The sequence below is a fragment of the Gymnoscopelus braueri genome, assembly GCF_963280865.1.
Source record: "Gymnoscopelus braueri genome assembly, chromosome: 2".
NCBI classification, from domain to species: Eukaryota; Metazoa; Chordata; class Actinopteri; order Myctophiformes; family Myctophidae; genus Gymnoscopelus; species Gymnoscopelus braueri.
The window spans coordinates 40,478,262-40,498,292 of NC_137604.1; the positions used below are offsets into that span (position 1 = coordinate 40,478,262).

The window sequence follows — 20,031 nt, forward strand, 5'->3', positions numbered from 1 at the left end:
TATTATTCAAGCATGCTTGACTCCATTTAATGTTAATCTGTTCACACACACACAACATGGAAAACAGGCAAATAGCTCTCTCCCCTCAAACTCATCTACTACACACACACACACACACACACACACACACACACACACACACACACACACACACACACACAGTTTGGTGTACTGTCAATTGCTCCGTCTTTGTTCTGTCCCATAGTGTCCCATAGCGGCCCAGGGAAGCGGTGCCTCACTGGGCTCCCTGGGCAGCTTGTTGTGGAGTTAATAAGGCCATAATTGCCAGGCCGGTTTGTTTTCCAGCTGACTCCTGATGATAGACAGAGGGTCAGCGCATTGCTATGCACCCGCCAAGGGAGGACAATTACAAACACACACACACACACACACACACACACACACACACACACACACACACACACGTACGTCTCACACGTACGTCTCACACGCACACCTCTTTGGGAGACACACGAGAAAGGAGGACTGACAGGAGGCCCACCATGCCTCCAGCCTCTCCCCTTGTCTCTCTCTTCCTGTCTCTCTTGCTTTTTGTCTATCAGTCTCTTCTTTTCCCAATTTAGCCAGTAGTTACTAATGAGGCAGATATGAAAATGAGCCAAGCAGTGCCACTTACCCTAACACCAAGAAACCCTCCACAGACATTACCAGGGGAGCCCAGGAGGGACACGCACACACACGAGCGCACACACACACACACACACACACACACACACACACACACACACACTTTTTCTGTACCTCTCCTCCCCTGCTCCCTTGTCCCCTTGAGGGAGTGCAAAAGGCTCCCGACATCATTTGGAACAGCAACACCTGGGGTTGAGAGTGAGAGAGGCAGCTTGTGTTAGCATGGAGGTGTACACGCTACTGTGCCCTGTTCATTAGTGGTAACAAGCTTACTACTCAGCCAGGTCTTTATACATGAGTAGCCTTCTCTCTCTCTCTCTCTCTCTCACACACACACACACACACACACACACACACACACACACACACACACACACACACACACACACACACACACACACACACACACACACTCAGCCACAGGGTCTCCTGAGAGGTTCCTCGGGGTCTATGCTTGTGTGTGTCATACTTAGAAGTAAAAGGAAAAATCTTGCCCCAAAGCAGCAGACCAATAAATGGCTGTGACTGTGATACAGTAGGTTTTCGTTTTCTATATTTTGTAAGTTCTCCGAACTACGTGATATGACACTGCTTCCTGCATACATCACTGTATTCACTTCCTGCTTTAAAAAGAAGTACTGTCAAAACATGGGTATTTACTTTATGCAGAATGAAAGAAAGTATACAATCTGTTCTATGTAAATAATAGTAAATTAAGCTGTCACTTTGCTATTACAGTCCCCCCCCCCTGTAGATTATATTGCATAGATTGATTATACATAAGCTTTGTATGGTGTATTGCCTCGCATCGTATCTAGTTTTCTGTGTTAAATATGTGGCATTGTTGACCCCTGTCCTCGTGTGCCAATGTGCACTTACTATGTCCGTTCTGTCTGTATTTCATGTCAGTCAGATTTCTAACAACACCAGTCTAATAGCAGGGCATTCATTGTACTTGGAGAATAAAGTGACTCTGTGATTCTGTTCCTAAAATACAGTATCATCTTTGTTGCATGAATGTTCCTCCAATGGTCTAACATTGGGCTTAAATTCTCACTGGGCTTAAATTCATTACACACAGTAAGGTTTTACAGCTCACTGTTAAATTGCCATATTGTTAGAAATGTACAAATGTACACATGCTCCTCCTGACAGTAAAACGATGTCAAATGCTTGTTTTGTTGTCTCTAGGAGAGAGAGGACACCTCGGAACCTTCCAGAGACAAAGTGTGGCTGGAGAGACTTGACCACCTCCTGCAACAGAAGGTCAGACCCCTACCATGTAATTAAATTCAGTGCTGTCCATTATTTCAGCTTTACTGCCAGTCCACCTTTCACAATAAAATGTGTACAAGTATTCAAAAGGTATTTTTGGTGATATCCAACCTGGATATCTGAGAGAATCAGAGAAGTAGCCTGTTTCCCTTTAGTCTACAATGCTTTTGTTTGATCATTTTCACATTGCATACAGCTGGCAAGGTTTCATCAGTTACTGCAGCCGATCTAAAGGTCTTTACACACTGGGGGTATGACGAATAAAGAATTTAAGAATGCGACGGCGTCAATATTTAGCTAATGCCTCATTCATATTCATACGGGTTCATGCAATTTTTCACAGTACGTAAGCTCATAAAAATCAACCTTGTTCCGTAAAAACATTATGTCGCTTTATCTCCATGGAATATTCACATTCTGTGTGAATGTACTCTTTTGTTTTTTCTCCAACAATATGTTTATTGATTTTTTCTTTTTCCAAAAAACATAACATTACAACACATTACATAACAGAAAACAAAATGGGCAATTACATTTAAACATTACAAGACAATGAATGTACTCTTGACACAAACAACAGTTCGGAAAACTGTTGTTTTTTTTGGGTGAAATAATTGCATGAAGAAAATGCCCCTGGTGTATGAAGACCTTAACCACTTGAACCCCATCATCCCTATTCTGGTAGGAACATTCGCCAAAAATAGCAGATCTATAAGTTCACAACAATTTTTGGTGGAGAGATTTGGTGTTGACAGAAAAAAGCGGTCCAAGTTTCACTAAGATTAGAGGGTTTAACCTATTCAATCCGGCAACACATCTGTGTCATTTTAGATGTCTTTGGCTATTAAAAATAGCAGATATACAAGCTCGTAGCGCGGTAGCGAGTGCCGTATTATGAGCTTTTAGATCTGCAATTTTTTTAAAGAAATCGTGAAAATGTTTGCAAATCTTTGAAATATATATATTTTTAACTCAAATCTTTGCTTCTGGTGGGGGACCCTGGAACAAAATATTTTGAGATGGGGGTCCTCAGCCAAATATATATAATTTTTGGATGGTCCTTGACATGAAAAGGTTCGAGAACCACTGATATTTAGCAACATAAGTAAAACATTTTAATAAAATAAAAACATTTGTAGAATCCCAAAAGCAAAGATTTGAGTTAAAAATGGTCGCTTTAAAAATATATATATATTCAAAGATTTGCAAACATTTTCAAGATTTAAAAAAATATATATATATCTGCTATTTTTGACTAGCCCAAAGTGTAAAATATTAGTTATAGCAAAAAAAACTAAAATGACACAGTATGCGTTCCCGGTTTGAATGGGTTAAGTGTGACCACACAGTGAGGGACACAGGAAAGAGCAGGTAGAGATGATGATGATAACATGAGTCAAGGTTGGTTGTGGATTTTATACTGTAGATAAATGATTGTGAACTGTTTGGGGCATGTAGGAGTGAAACAGACCTACAATTTCACAAACAGCATATTTCTACAAATCAAACTCTTTCAGAATGCATGTGTATATATATTTTTTTATATGTTCAAAAATATCCTGTGTGTGTGTGCGTGTGTATACTGTTTGTAACTTTTTTCCCGTGTGCTCAGCCACTCATCTCCTGGAGTGCTGTCAATGCCTGACCGCTGTGATATGTGTGTATGATTGAGAGCGTGTGTGTGTTTGCGTGCGCGCGCACGCTCTTGTCAGGGCCTGCCGCAGGCACTCATGCGTCGCCTCCGCACCGCGACACACCAGACTCCTCTCACTCGTTTCCCCAGATCTTCCCCTGACCTTTTCACCCCTCCATCCCTCCCTCCTCCCAGCCTCTCTCTCTTTCTCTATCTCACACACACACACACACACACACACACACACACACACACACACACACACACACACACACACACACACACACACAGCATACAACTTCACTCAATCCATGTTTTTCCCTTCAAGCTGGACAGCTCTTGGTCCCATCTCTCTCTCTCTCTCTCTCTCTCTCTCTCTCTCTCTCTCTCTCTCTCTCTCTGCCATCCTCCACTGTCCCACATTCCTTCCTTCCTTCTTTGCTCTCTCTCTCCCTATCTATCTCTCCCTCTGTCTCCTGCTCTCTCTCTCTCTGTCTCTCTCTGGCTCAGACCCCGAGGCAGCTTGTTAGTGGGGAACTAAATATTGATTTGGCGGAGCCTGTCGATGCTGGGAGAATGAGCTAGCGTCCACCAGAGACCTCGGCACCGCCAGCCCTCGCTATCGACGTTTTCCGTGGGCAGGAGAGGGGTGGTGGGGGTATGGGGGTGGGGGGGGAGGTGGGGGTGGAGGAAGACGGAGAGGAAGAGAAGAGCGAAGGATGATGACAAGGTTGAGACTAGCCCCTGGGTCCCCAAGGAGACCCGGTCACACACGCACGCACACACACACACACACGCACACACACACACACATATACGCGAGAGTGCACACACACACACACACATACGCACACACACCTCTACCCAACCCTCCTCCTCTTTCTGCTTTCTCCACCACCAGACTTTTTCTATCCCCTTTCAAGTCTGTCTTGTTGTGTTTTTCTTTCTTTCTTTTTTTCTCGTTTTTCCTCCCCCTCTCCCTCCCCTCCCTCCCTCCCTCTCTGTTCCTCTGGCGGCCTCCTCTTCTCACTGCTCGGCCTAATAAACACACTGTCACATCGCCAGGGGACACATGGTTCTCTCTCTCTCTCTCGCTCTCTCTCTCTCTCTCCAGTTATCAAGGGCAGTTTTCTGCTGCTATAAAATCTCCCTTGCTGAGGAGACAGCGGCTAGGCTAAATGCGTGTGTGTGTGTGTGTGTGTGTGTGTGTGCGTGTGCGTGTGCGTGTGTGCATGCTGTTAATGACTACCATTAGGATATTCTAGAATCTAGAATATATATATTTTTTAAAGTGTTACAAGCATCTAGATTTTATTTCTTTTATTTCAAGTTTTTGGTTTTCATATGAACTGAAACGCAAATTTTCACCCATGAAGACAGACAATAAATATTCTGTTCTGTTCTATTCTATTCTATTTTTGATTTGATTTTGATTTGATTTATTTGAAAAGCCAAAACCACATGGTCACCGCAGTTCGAGGATTACACAAGAAAGTCCTGAGAATTATTTCCGTTGAGGTCCTCTTACAATTAACAGTCAATACGTTAAAATACGTATATATGTCTGTTCTGTTCTGTTCTGTTCTGTTCTGTTCTACTGTGTTCTCTTCTGTTCTGATATGACCACTAATGAGTGTGTCATACTGTATGTGAAAAAGTCCCACTTGCCACCCCGTCAGGCCTCCGAGTATGACGTACAAACAAAATGTCTGCTGTGTGAATAAAGCCTCATGCTGTGTTGGCTAACGAGGGCCTCATCCTTATGTCTTAACTTGCCCTCTGTCTTCATGTCCTGGCTTATGAAAAGGACCTTCAAGCAGAACATGTGTGAAGCTGTCACTCTACCCGTGACACTAATAACACACTCCTGATAGTGATATAATATCAATTCTCCTTGGCCGTGCACACACACACACACACACACACACACACACACACACACACACACACACACACACACACACACACACACACACACACACACACTCTTATTCTACCAGTTAAAAAGGCCCAGAGACAGAAATAGACCAAGCGAGTGGAAAGATGAGAGAGAGATGCATGTCCTCAACTGGCTGGCTGTCACTGGATGCATGTGTGTGAGTGTGTCTGTGTCTCAGCGTGTGAGTGTGTCTGTGTCTATGTCTCAGCGCGTGTGTAGACTCCCGGTAGCCCTGTCCTGTCACTGTCAGAGCCTAATGGAGCCACCAGTGGGACAGCACTTTATTAACTCTGTGGCCCTGTCAATAGTACAGCCATCACTCACTGTGTCTGTGTGGGTCTGACAGGAGACCGTGTGTGCACCTGTGTGTGTGTGTGTGTGTGTGTGTGTGCTTGCTTGCGTGCGTGCGTGTGTGTGGCCCGTTGTTCCCCGTCACTGTCAACCCACCCTAGCCACATGTCAACATAACAAGGAAGAGAGAGACAGCCCCAGCCTCGACACGCTGGCTAACAGTGGAAGAGAGAGAGAGAAATGAGAGAAGTGGAAGCAAAGATGGGAGGGGGTTATTGGTCGGTATGCAGACAGGAGAAAAACAGGCAAACGGAGAGCTCCGTAAGATGCAGTGTGACTGCATGTTAAGTTAGGCCCCCCCACGCCTCCCTGTGTTCCTCAGCAACAGTAGCAGCTCCCCTGCCTCAAACAGGCGCATTAAAACCTCAACATCTCCAGAAACATCTCCCTCCCTTCTGCCTCACCGCCCGCCCCTCAGTCCACCTGAAACCAAAATGAAACATTGCATTAATTTCCTCCTAATTCTCTCCTCTCTCACACACACATGCATGCACTCACACCCGCACCGGTGATTTAATGAAATCAAGCTTTGCATCCCTCAGTAGAGAGCCACTATAGGCAGCCATGGTCCTGGGATCACGGCTGTCTAATAACGGTGAGCTGGCCGGGGCAGCGTGAGGATAGGGGGTTGGAGTGGGTGTAGGAGGGTGGTACTTTACTGATCCGTACTCTGGGGCTCCACCACCGGCCACAACCCACCCGCCACAAATAAAGGGCCTAGACGGCTGAAGATAGAGTGTCCGCAAGAGCCACGGGGTCCAAGACGCGGGACCCCGGGTAGCATCGATTTAATTGCCTTTGGTTTATTTGTGGAGTCCTAATTATTGACTGGAGGTAGGATTTAATGGGCAGAGTCTTTATGAAGCCAGGGAAATGACTGGCTTTCTCCAGCCGGCCAGTAATGAAGAGGGGGGGGGGGTGCGTACACGCACATGTGTATGCCCATGAACGTGCACGTGCAAGTAGACACGTACATATACTCGAACATGCACGCTCCCCCCTTAGATCATTTTTCAGACTCATTTCATACACACACTCATACTGTACACGTGAAGCTATCCGGGTCTATCTAAGCCTCATGGCACAATAACATTTAAGAAGTCATCGACTGTGCTCCGATTTTTATGGGAGCAGGTTGGTTTGGTTTACTGGTGCACTGGTGACACGGAGGGCCTGCTAATATTTAACTCCCAATCACACCCCAGGGAGAGCTACATCACTCCCCATCAGCCTGCATAACATAACAAGCACACAAACATTGCAGCATACTGGACATATAGGAGAACGTGCTGAGCGCTTCTAATTGGCGAGAAAGATACAATCAGCCATGGTTCAGAGTGCAATAATGCAATGTCTTTCATCAGTGGCCTATGAAGTGGTGCATATTAGACAACTGGCAAGATATAAATTAGTCTGCTAATTCTCTCTCTACGTCGTCCTCAAACGAGCCCTCCATCGGCGTCTCCAGTCATCTCGATGATCCATACATCTGGTCTTTCGGTTGTTTTTTTGTTCTTTTTCACCTTTCTCCCAATTCAATGTCATTGCCAATTCCATCCATTAGTATCCCTTGTATAGTAGTCCATCCCTGTCACTGCTAACCCCTACTTTTCGATCTTGGGGAGGATGTAGACATTACAACCACATGTCTCCTGTAATAAACATGGAGTCGCCAGCTGCTTCTTTGCACGTGACACTTTTGTGTTTCACCTGCAGGATGTAACGCGTACGGAGTAAGAGGATATCCTGTATGCAACCTGTAGGAGTTGCATACAGGAGAGAAAGAGATTGCCCTCCCCTGCCAGCTTCCCACCAGTGAACACCGCCAGTTGTGTTCTTTGGAGTGACCGGCCAAGCTGGAGGCACCGCGAAGGACCCAAACTCACAATGGTGGTGGCCAGGTACTTTACCCCTGGACCACCCGGACGCCCCACATAATGCTGCTTCTTGTAGTTTCAATTGCAAGAATGACTTCAGCAGAATAAAATGCTAATTTATGGGACCAAGAGTGGCATTAATTCCGATGAGCTAAAAACAGACATTGTTGATGTCACATCTCTTCCAGGCTTGTTACCCAGGCTTCCGGCCATGCTGCCGCCTCCGTAGGGCATTGACTTGTTAACACTCTAAATTAACTATATCAAAGGATTCACAGTGCCAGCACAGTGAAAAAGACTTCTATTGTTATGGTGTCGTTTGCAGCATGAGGGGTTGTGTGTGTGTGTGTGTGTGTGTGCGTGTGTCTGTGTGTCTCATTACAGTTCCGTAATGACAAAGGAACAGCTCCGAGTCCCCCTCAACTTCCCTATGAATGGAAAGCGACTCTAATTAAGCCTCGTTTAATGACTGGGGTAATTAAATCAGCCACTCTCTGATAGTCTGTACATGTGTGTTTGTTTTTCTGTGTTTGAGTGTGTGAATAATATGTGCGGTGGGGACTCAGGCTGAGCCTTTGTACTGTAAATGTGACAGTGGAACAGTGGTACAGTAGGTACTTGGAGGGCGGGGTGGCAGTTAGTATGTGGAGATGGCCCCCAGGGGCCACTGAGTGCCAGTTTAGAGTTGCTATTATGAGGATTATAATGCCAAAGCAGGCCGTGGCCTCCTCTGCATTCACCACCCGCTCATTACGGAAATGGCACTACCTATTTCAGCTCATTATCTAGTTATCTAACTAGCAATACTAGACACTGTCTTGTTGTGTTACTGTCAGTATAGTACCGTCAGTTTGTTCTTTACAGTGAAACCTACAGGCTTGCCCTACGGACCACATATATACACTATACAGTAAATCCCCTCTTGATGTGGGCGCACGAAAGCGAATCGGTGATTAAAGTGGACATTTTCTCACTGAACAGCAGGCTTTGTTGTATACTTTGTATACACATCACATGGTCGTTTCTGTGGGCGGAAGTGGCAGCTGGCAGACATACTATTGGTCTACTATTGGTCACCTGCTTCTCAATACTGTGTGTGTGTGTGTGTGTGTGTGTGTGTGTGTGTGTGTGTGTGTGTGTGTGTGTGTGTGTGTGTGTGTGTGTGTGTGTGTGTGTGTGTGTGTGTGTGTGTGTGTGTGTGTGTGTTGTACATATATATATATGTGTATATATATATATACATACACATATATCCTAAATTAAAATTAGCTAATGGGTGGGCCACGTCACTTTGACTCAGACATAACCATAAACAAACCCGATACGGCCATATATAGGCAGGACCACGGCCACGTCACTCTGGCTCAGACATAACCATAAACAAACCCGATACGCCCATATACGGGCATCTCACTATGACTCAGACATAACCATAAACAAATCTGATACGCCCATATGGGCATGTCACTATGACTCAGACATAATGGACAGATACAGAGATCTCTGTATATGGGTATAAAAGGGACACAGATAGACAGACAGATACAGAGATCTCCATATATGGGTACAAAATGGACACAGACAGACGGGTACAACGGGTACTCTGACAAAGCCCCTGACACTGCGTAGATATATAGATATTTTTTGCACTGGCAGATTATTCTGGTTTCCAGCCTACCTGACACTATAACTCAGACATATCGGTCGGATTGTATATGTTGAGACAAGACACAATTTCTGTCTGTTGACGTTGATGCAGGTAGGACCACTTGTACCAGTCCTGCTGTACAATACAGCACATTGCTGATGAAGCCATGTTGCACATCAGGTGTGTGTGCTCTCGATTTGACCTGCACCACACTACAGTATGTCGCCAGACAGGCACAACAGAGGTGTTATGTATTTGTATGCTGATGCTTGCTGCAAGCAAAGCCACTGTCGTCAGCCTCATCTCTCAAGCACAGCGCCTTGACAGCATAGCAATGCTGCAAAGTGGCCAGTATGCTCTCAGTTGTCATGCTTACTGTACCCCTACAGAGGCATACCTCTACGATGGTGTTTCTATGGGGTTAGTTGCTGCAGGCAGAACCAGTACAGGCGTTTGGAAAAAATGCTTCACTGTTAACAGGAAGTACACTCTTGATTTTCTGTCAGTGTGCAGACCTGCAAAATCTTTCAACTTGTTTTGGGGAAGTTGTTGCAGGCAGAGCCTCGCCTGTCTTGCAGTACAGTACGTTTACAGTGAGCCATGTTGTTCGTGGGAAGGGTGCTAGTGCCAAGTTTATTATGTCACTATTCAGAGATACAGAGGTGGTGTTCTCTTTTTCATTCCTGTCACTGGTAGATACACAGTTGTTATAAATTATACTCGATACACTGCACCACAGCACAAGTCATGCTGCTGTGACTGTCTATCCACAGACTACCTAAAAGCTTGTATTTATTTTATATAGATATCATATCACTAACCGCTATCACAGCTATATTTAAACCTCCCACACAACCCCTGATCATCCAAATCACCTAATTTTCCACGCCTAATGAGCGTGAACCGTGAAACAAAGACCCGGTGTGCGTTCCTGTTTGTGTTTAATCTTAGGGGTGTATTTAGGTCAGATCCCTAACAAACGCAGGTTGCACACAGACCTGAATGTTACCCCCCACCCCCACCCACGCCCAAACAACGTATCAAGAAAAGGAGAGATTGTTTTAATTACAGTATCTGTGGCCCCAAGTGTCCAATTCCCTTTCATATCAGTCTCCTGTGGCCTGAAGGGGAGAAGGGAGAGAGGGAACCATTCCACTGCAGGGGAAGGTAATTACTGAAGAGAGAGAGAGAATAGGGTCTCGTTGGCGCATTGGTGGTTTCTTTACCTGAGCGCCTCCTTGCAAATGTGACATATTCATTATCGGGGATAATCAAATGCAAGTCTTTATAGTAGGGTGCCTTTGTGCTTTTTTTCCCTCTTTCCCTACCTTCGTGGTGTTGTTGTTTGTGTTGTTTCATTATTCCCCCGTTTGATAAATTTGATTTTCAAACAAAAGTGAGAAGATCAAAGATCAGAGAGCTGTTTTTTCCCCCTTCCCTCTGTGATCATGAAAAGTACAGTAACTACTTCCCCTGTTACCTTGAATGGTGGCCTAGATTGAAGATAGCATCTCTAGCAGGAAGAAAGGGACAGAAAGATAGAACAGGAGAAACATGAGTGCTAGCATCAAACTGGCTGATAGTTAGTCAGTCATGGTTCTCACCTGTTTTTTTCACACCGTGGTACAGGATTGTTTTTATGATGAAGTTGGGACCTGACATATCAGAGAACATTATATTTTTCTGTTAAAGTTTGTGCCCTAACCTACTGGTGGTGAAAAACTTTAGTCATTCTCCTCAGGATGTGTGTGTATTTCCATCTTTCCAGCAAAAGCATTTATTAATAAATGTATCAGTCTTGTTCTGATGCTGTTCAGCATCGGTAAGTTACACAAAAAGTAAAGCCTCTACATCTGCAATGCATTTGATTAAACTTGTTGAACTTGTGTGGGGTTTACATATGTAAATACTATACTGGACACAGTATTGAGTGGCCGGGAAGGCCAGTGAATAATTGAGTAACACTTATAAAGTGCCTAAGTAAGTAAGAAAAAAACTAAACATCATAAACCGTATCTTCCAGTATGAATTCATGTATTTTTTTACATTAATCTCTGACTTCCTCTGAATCCATTTTGTCCCCTCCACAGTTGTTTCTTGATCTCTATCCACTGTATGCATCAGTCCATCCATGTCTGTCTGTTTGTCCGTATCTATTTATATTTCTCCCTCTCTCCATTGTTCTCTTTCCTCATCTTATCACTTTCTTTCTCTAATTCTCCCATCTCTCCTTCCACCATCTAGTTCTCTCATCATTTAGACATCCACCACAAGTTGGGCCCTTGAAATCAATTGCGTTAATTTGCTCCTAGGGAGAGAGAGAAACAGAGAAGACAAGGGGGGGGAGGGGGGGATGATCGATCGGTTAAGAGAAAAGATGCCATACGCGATGCCACTACAATAACCACACTACCTTGACAGCGGTCACAGGAGTGTTGTAGCATTGAGCCCGCTCCCAGCCTCAAGGTGCGCCCGGGGCCAAAGAATACCAATGTCATTTAATTGGCTCATAAAAACACCTTTTGCTCAGAGACCCTCACCTTAGAGGCACACGTGCACCCACACATGTATGATCACACATATTTATGCCACACAGGTTCAGGACACACACTCACGCGCAATCGCATGCACACACAACACATAGGTACAAAACACACAAACATACAAAGACTCGGACACAAATGCATTGCATATACACAAACACAGGCACAAAATACACATGCACACAAATAGAGACTCGGACATGCAAGCACAGAAACGGTCACAGGAGCACCCTGTCAGTTTCACCGGCTTACGCTGTCAGTTCACCACCTGGGCGTGCTAATGAAATCATAGCTAACAAAAGGTCCTCTCTGCAGGGCCTGTTGAATAGTAATGGCTGTAAGTTAGCGTAGCTCTTGTAGCACTGCCAAGGGGGACAGGGGGGGCCTCCTGCAGAAAAGGGCCAGCCAGGCACCGTAGCCTTGCATTGACGCCAGCTCGCTCTGCCAAAGGGGACAGGGGGCCCTGCTAAATCAGCTGTAGAGTAGCACTAGTCGCTAGCAACTGCCTTAAGGGACCCATGGGGATTTAGGATAGCAGGTGTATCTGAGCTTAGCTAGCACTGTCCCAGGGGACCTATAGAGGGAATGGCTGTATAGGAAAATATAGCATATATCCTGTCCTGTCCTGTCCTGTCCTGTCCTGTCCTGTCCTGTCCTGTCCTGTCCTCTCTTCTCATGTCCTTTCCTGTCCCCTCTTCTCCTGTCATGTCATGTCCTCTCTAATCTCATCTTCTCTACTCTCATGTTCCTGTCCCATCCTCTCCTGTCCTGCCCTTTCCCCTCTCATGTCCTTTCCTTTGTTCCTTTCCGTTAGTGTCCTCTTTTGTCCTCTCCTGTCTTGCCCTCTCCTCTGGCTGTCCTATCCTACAACAGTACGGTGCCTCATCCATACAATGTGTGTATATGTGTTAGTGTTGTTTTCCTTCTAATGATGCTGCTGTCCCACAGAGCCCTGTGTTGTGGCTCTGTCTCTATTTTAGTGAGTTTGTTTGCTTAGTTAGTAGCGTTCTAAGTGGAGTTAGCTGATTAGGTGTGTGTGTGTGTGTGTGTGTGTGTGTGTGTGTGTGTGTGTGTGTGTGTGTGTGTGTGTGTGTGTGTGTGTGTGTGTGTGTGTGTGTGTGTGTGTGTGTGTGTGTGTGTGTGTGTGTGTGTGTGTGTGTGTGTGTGTGTGTGTGTGTGTGTGTGTGTGTGTGTGTGTGTGTGTGTGTGTGTCTTTCCGTCTCTGGGGGACCATGCAGACATAGGGAGATGTCTCAGCAGTAACAGTGCTGGAGTAGTTCTCTGAGGAGCAGGGCTGTGTGTTTGATGCGCCCAGCACTGGGACACACACTCGCGCGTACACACACACACACACAGATGCACAGGCACACACATACTGTAGAGCCATTTATACACCCAGACACCGACTCACAACGACTCACACAAATTCACAGATACACAGATCACACACACACACACACACACACACACACACACACACACACTCCTCTCAGCCCACAGGGTCTCATGCTCTTCTCTCTAATGAAGAGGTGAGTGTGCGTGTGTGTGTGTGTGTGTGTGTGTGTGCATATGTGCATGGGAACGTGAGTTCCTTGCACAAAATACCGTACCTGTCGGAAACCTTGTCTGACCAAAACCATCACTTTTAAGGTAAGAAGAAGCTGTCTTCCAATGATCCAGTGTAGTTATTATTTGGTCACAAGCTCTTGTTAATACACTTTCATTAGTTAGATATGATATTTATAAAACATAGACAGACTTAACCACTTTCAACCTTGTGTCTCTATTTCGGGCACGTCATATATGCACATTTTCAGAACGTTTAAAAAATAGCCAATCAACACCTTTATTTTGAAATCCACAGAGCGGAAGTCAAATGCTTACGATCATCTGACATGATGCAGGTTTTGTGGATTACTTAAAATGCTTTCATGGATTTAAGTTCTCGTCACCATGACTGATTTAGCTTGGCTTGTGTCTGCATCATGTGGCTGGTAAAGTCAAGCCCTATAATAATAATAATAATAATAATAATAATAATAATAATAATAATAATAATAATAATAATAGTAATAGATATTTAATGTCAGAATTATTTGATTTGGTCAAACTAACAATAGAATTCATGTTCACAAATATCTTATATAAAATCTCGTACATTTTGGGCTTCAACTGGTTGGCTGTATAGAACAGCAGGAACATGGGTTTAGAACGATAATACCAAAACATGATAATTTTACATATTTTGCTAATCGTTTACAAAACAGCGCTAGTGTTTCTTCCTTTCATGCTATTTAGCAAATTGCAGATTGGGACTTGGCCTCACAAAAAAAATATGTAGATTGTTTGCCTTGTGTAATTTTTGATTTTAGCGTTGGCTATTTAAAAATATCAGATATACAATCTCACTTGTACATCTGCGTTTTAAAAACTTTGAATATTATTATTTTGTACACAAATCTTCTCTTCTGGGGGTCTCTGGCACAAAACGTTTTCAGATCGAGGTCCGTGGCCAAAATTTTGGGGGGTCTTTGGCACGAAAAAGCTTGAGAACTACTGATTTAGACGGCATTTGTAGAATCTGCCCCTCGGGTCTTAATGGGTTAATCCCTGTGGTCTGACTGAGCTCCAGTGGTGAGAGGTGACCATGGAGTTGACGGATTACACCGTACCACACGCAGTAGGCTGCCTACGCCATGCTTGATATCTGTCAGTGTTTCACACCAGTCAGTGGAGTACTGGGTGGGAGGGGTCGTGCCAGCTCACACACCAACACACACAGCTCAGCTCGCAGGCAGACACTCAAAGGAGACATTTACAACCCCTGATTATTTATAATGTTATACTGCTTCAAATTATATTTTTTTAATATTTAATGATTATAATTATAATTAAATAATTACCGAGGTCCAGACCTTGGTGACCTCATAGCTGGCTACAGCCACGGTCGTCTCTACTGTCTTCCTCCCCCTCTCTCTCTCTCTCTCTCTCTCTCTCTCTCTCTCTCTCTCTCTCTCTCTCTCAGTTACATTCATTATCTACCTCTCGCCATCTTTCTCTCTGCTTTAACGATCATCAGCAGTCTAAACTCTGTGAAAGGGCCTAAAGACCTAGTTAAGACAGCTCGCATAGTGTTGAATGTGCACAGACGTGCAGGGGTGAAGTACCGGTCCACCAGCCAGAGGCGCCGGAATGGAATATGACCTGGGGGGACACATCAGGGACACATGCACGCGCGGTTTCGGGTTATTTTTGGGTGGGTTTGTTGATTTTTGGGGGGGATAATTCGGTTATTTCGGTTCACCTCGCGCTCGCGGTGGTCGCGAGGTGCGGGGGACTGGACTGATTTTATTATTTATTAAAAAATAAAATAAAAAATCCAATTTTTTTTTTTGGCTGGACTGAATAGTGGGGGGACACAGTGTCCTTTAATTAAACAGGCGCCGGCGCCACTGCCACCAGCATGGAGTGCAGGGTTTGGAATCCACCGCGGTGCATCCGGCTAGAGGCGGAGCGTCGGTACGAACCCAATTGGCCGTGTTTAGGGAAGGCAATCTTTGTCGCTGCGCTAGCAACTCACATGAGTTGGGGTGGTGCCTGTCAGTGGGGGGGGGCGCTACATCCTTCAGGAGGGGGGTCCTCACTGGCAGGATAGCCAGTAGGGTGTGATAGCAGTGGCAACACAGAAATGTGTGAGGAGGGTTAATTGGCATAATGACTAAATTGATAGAGGAAAGGGGGGAAAGAATGTGCACAGACATTAAGAGCCCTATTTTAACAGCGGAACTTTGTGCCATGGTGTATGGTCTTAATTTGCGCCGTGGGGGTGTGTCCAGCACAATGGTGCTGTTTATGTTTATGTGTCTAGGCCCTGCGCGAAGGGCCCTGAAAGAATCATGGGTGTGTTTTGGGCATGACATTAATAAAAACAAGCTGGTCTTAACTTGAAGCGCAAAGCAATAGCATTGCGCCCTGATCGCGGCAAACCACATCTCAAGACCAACACACCCCCACGTGCAAAATCGGTGCATGGCGATGTGGTATCTAGACAACATGGGCGCAAAGAGCTTGCATCATAGGGAAGATCCCGTAGCAGGAAGATACCGGTGCTCGGCGCTAAAAGCAGCTTAGCGCCGTCTTGCGCCGGGCGGAAGATGGGGCCCTCAGATGCACAGATTTAGGAAGTGTTTTACATAACATCAAAGATAAAACAGACTGTAATGAGGTAGTAAAAGCAAGTTTATAAAAGTACGTTTTAAGAAGTGATTTAAAAGAGAACACTGAATTTACTTGCCTGATATCCTCAGGCAGGTTATCCTAACAGGGGCCGTAGGTGGCTGTTGTTTTCTTGGAATGACCTGAAGGGCCCTGCCTGAGGATCTCAGGATGTGCTCCTGTGTTTAAAAGCTCTGTGATGTAGGAGGATGCTAGACTGAGCCGTGTCGTAAAAATAATCAAAATCTTGAAATCAGACTATATTGGGTTTTAGTCAGGTGGAAATGAACCAGTGGTGAGGGGGTTATTTATAATGGACAAACTGAAACCATGTCTTTTTTAAAGCAGTCTTGTGAGGACAGTAACTAGGGGGCAGGAAGAGGATTTCATGTGTAAAATAATGTTTTAGACTCCATGTGGAAGGCGTAAAAGGGGGAGTTGAGTTGTGGGGGCTTGCACCACAATATTTGCATGTCTATGATTGGCTACTTCTGGTACATCCCACACGTTGGAGGGACAGAAATGTTGTAATTAGCTAGTTAGGACTCTAATCTCATAGCCCCGGGTTACAGTTGACATAGTTATTGACTGATTTGAAAAATATTTAAGAATTAAGGTCCTTTTCCTGCCGTCAGTGTGCACAACAAATATTACGCTGATCAGCCTAGCAGATTGCAAGACTAGCTGCAGACAGACACATACACAGACAGGGGCGAATGCATGATTTCCTGGCAGAGATTAAAAAAACAAAACTTTACTTTGTTCCACTGCTTTTGACTTGCGCCAGCCTCTCTCCAGATATTTCGGACAGTGCCTTATGTTTTTGCAATCCTTTCTGTAAAAGTTTAAAAATCATCCGAAAGACGGTGTAATATTTCCGATGCCATGGTGAGTCTGGTCGGTCCACGTCTCATCTCTGACCATGTGACTTGGGGAAGTCACTGAGGGTTTGTTCGCCCAGCTCTGTGTAGAAGTGTGAATATTTATGTCTGATCCTGCCTGTATGTGTGCCTTTGATCGTTCTGCACTAATCACCAGGAAGTCCTTGTGTCTGTTCAGAAGAAACAAAATAAAAAAACAGGAGTGCAGAGGTGAAGACGGCCCCTTCCCTCTCACTTTCTCCCTCTCTTATTTTGCCTCACTCTCTCTCTCATTGCTCTCTCCTTCTCTCCATTCCTGCCTCCTCCTGTTCCTCGCCCGCCCCACACACAGCAGAGGAAACCACACGCAGGGAGAACTCCAAACTTTAGAGATTCTGGATGTGGTTTTAAAGTAGGGCCCTCCCCTTTGTCAGCTTTCCTTCCTGTGTTGCCCTGGTTTGAAACCACAGTCCTCTTGGAAAATAATCTTCTACCGTATGTCTGTTTATTTCCACTGTCCAATAACTGCACCCCAAATTGGTCTTGGTGACACCACTGCAGGAATATCTCAACACTTTCCCATCGAGACATTCGCTCCTACTAACACACATGGTACAGGGGATGACAGGTCCCAAGGCAATGCAATGGACAGACTGTACACGTAGTATCACTGATTCAGCAAATTAAGTGTTTTGAGTGATCATCCATGGAAGCTGAGGACGGAACAAAGTGGCATGCTAGACTTATTGTTATGCCTTTGTAAAGCAGCTGCTGTGTAATCTATTTTGAGAAATGCTTTTATATCAAAAACCCCTGAACATAGAGTTCAGGGGTTTTTGATATAAGACAGTCCCTCAAAAGTTTCGAGAAAGTCCTCGGGCCCAATCTGCCAGTGTGTCTCCCTTGTCTGGCCCACCGAAAACCAGCAAACAGGCCGTCTTTTGAGACAAGAAAAACTGCCAGGTATTAAAAACACAGCCTTTTTTCTTCCTGTTGTTGTTTTCCTCTTTCTTTCTAACCCATCTCCCCCTGCCACCTCCCCTACACCCCTCTTTCTGTCTCTTTCATCCCTCTCTCTCTCTATCCCTCCTCTCCTCTCCCCACCTCTCCTTCCCCCTGCAGATCCCCTCTGCTGGCCAGCTAATGGAGGCTGTGTGCGTGAAGATGAAGGAGAGGAAAGTGCTGACAGAAGAGCTGGCCGCGCTCGCAACACCAGTCAGCGAAAACGCCTGACTCCCCGGGCTGAGGCTCAGGGAAAAAAAAACTGTCATCCACTTCTCTCCTCTCCCTCCTTTCTTCTCCTCCTCCCCCTCCTCTCAGTGGGGGCCAGGGCCGGGCCCAGGCCGTGGCGATCCAAGCCAGGCCAAGGAGAAACAGCACCAATATACATGCGTGAGGGAACGGCGCTGTCGACTCACTCCAGGGCCAGCTCAGCTCACTCAGCGCAGCAGTGAGCAGAGAGCCCAGGCTTTTGTAAATGAGCCCTCGACATCTGCAGTTAGCACTTAGCGCACTCTGTCTATCAGACAGGGCCCCCTTTAGCGCCAAGCTAATTTACCACGCTCGTCTCTCTCTCTCTCTCTCTCTCTCTCTCTCTCTCTCTCTCTCTCTCTCTCTCCCTCTCTCCCTCTCTATCTCTCTCTCTCTCTCTCTCCCCCCCTGATCCTTCTCTCTTTCCCAAAACGCAAAGACCCAGAGTGATAAGGCAAGTGCTTACGCAAATGCTTAAAAGTTGGACATGATCTTTTTTTCTCTCTCTCTCTTCCAATCTCTTTTTGACTTCTCCTCCCTAATTTATTTGGGATCTCATGGACCTCAGGGTGCAGGGTCTTGACCTAACAGTGCCTCGTCGACACTTTGAGAAAGTCAGGAGTACAGGCACAGTGCAATATGTTCACTGTAATAGCCTCAGCCATGATGCTGTGCCTTACTGATCTTAGAGAGATGCTGTACAACCACTACGGCAATACACAGTTATTCGATGTTGCACTACTGTAGGTAATTACTGTATGTTACAAATAGTGTGGTTTTTAAGTAAAGATTGTTTCCAATTGTTATTATTGTTATTTTGCATCACTCTGAGACCCTACTTTTTGCACTCATTTTAATTCCCCCTGAGTAACAGTGTCAGAGTAATGCCTAAAATAAGTAAATGCATTTTTCTAAATTATGTCTGTGTTTTGGATTAATTCAAACATTTCATATGTATGTCATTCAAATTGTGATGATGGCGAGTGGATCACTGCCTGCTCACACATCATACAGTAAGTCACTCTGGATACAAGAGTCAACTACAATAAATCACAATCACTAAAAAATAAAAATATAAAACCAAAATACCTAAATGTCCTGTCTTGTGTTAAGGGTTCATACCAGTCAGTGTGTGGTGGTGAAATCCTGTTCCCACATTTCCTAAGTCAAACTGGAGAAGAACATCAGCAAACATTTCTTGAAAATGTAAATGTATTGTCTGACACTGCTAAATGATGCCTTTTGTGTGCAGGGTTCATTCCAGCAGTTCATTCGGTCAGTCGGGTCCGCCATGGCCACTGAAGCTGTTCGTCATTGGCCGGCAGGGTTCCCGCTCCCCACGTGATTGACAGCTGACTGTCGGACCATCCCCATGGTTCTGCTCGCTAACGAGCGACCCCCGCTGTTGACATCATTAACGAGGGGTCCGCGTACAAGTGTGTAACCCACCCTCCCATACTCACACGCACACAACACAGTGGTGCACTCGGAGAGTGTGGTTTCACCCTTGACACAGCTACCTTCAACCTCTTTTATCTCTCGGTCTCTCTGTTCATTTCCCTTTCTTTCCTTCTGTCTTTTATTATTCATTTGGAATATCAAACCCGTGGACCAGGTCTCCTGTCCTTGAGCTGGGGCGTCCCACACCAGAGACCACTCACTCTCTCTCTCCCCTCCTTCTAATCACCCTTCTCTCTCTCTCTGTCTCTCTCTCTCCTTTTTCTTTCTTTCTGCCCTAATCACCCTACTTTCTCTTTTTTTCTCTCATTGTTCCCAGCTCTCCGTTTGGCT

At 45.2% G+C, this 20,031-nt stretch overlaps 1 protein-coding gene across 3 annotated transcripts in view; it reads left to right on the plus strand.

Annotated features, from left to right (window-relative positions):
• cntln (centlein, centrosomal protein) overlaps positions 1-19,233 on the plus strand; it is a 152,562-nt gene extending 133,329 nt beyond the window's left edge. For all 3 annotated transcript variants that reach the window (XM_080454439.1, XM_080454440.1, XM_080454441.1), the window contains 2 exons: positions 1,840-1,914; positions 18,112-19,233. In XM_080454439.1, coding sequence (XP_080310565.1) covers positions 1,840-1,914; positions 18,112-18,222 — 186 coding nt within the window. In that variant the 3' untranslated portion in view covers positions 18,223-19,233. The remainder of the gene's footprint in view (positions 1-1,839; positions 1,915-18,111) is intronic.
• The last annotated feature ends 798 nt before the right edge of the window (positions 19,234-20,031 follow it).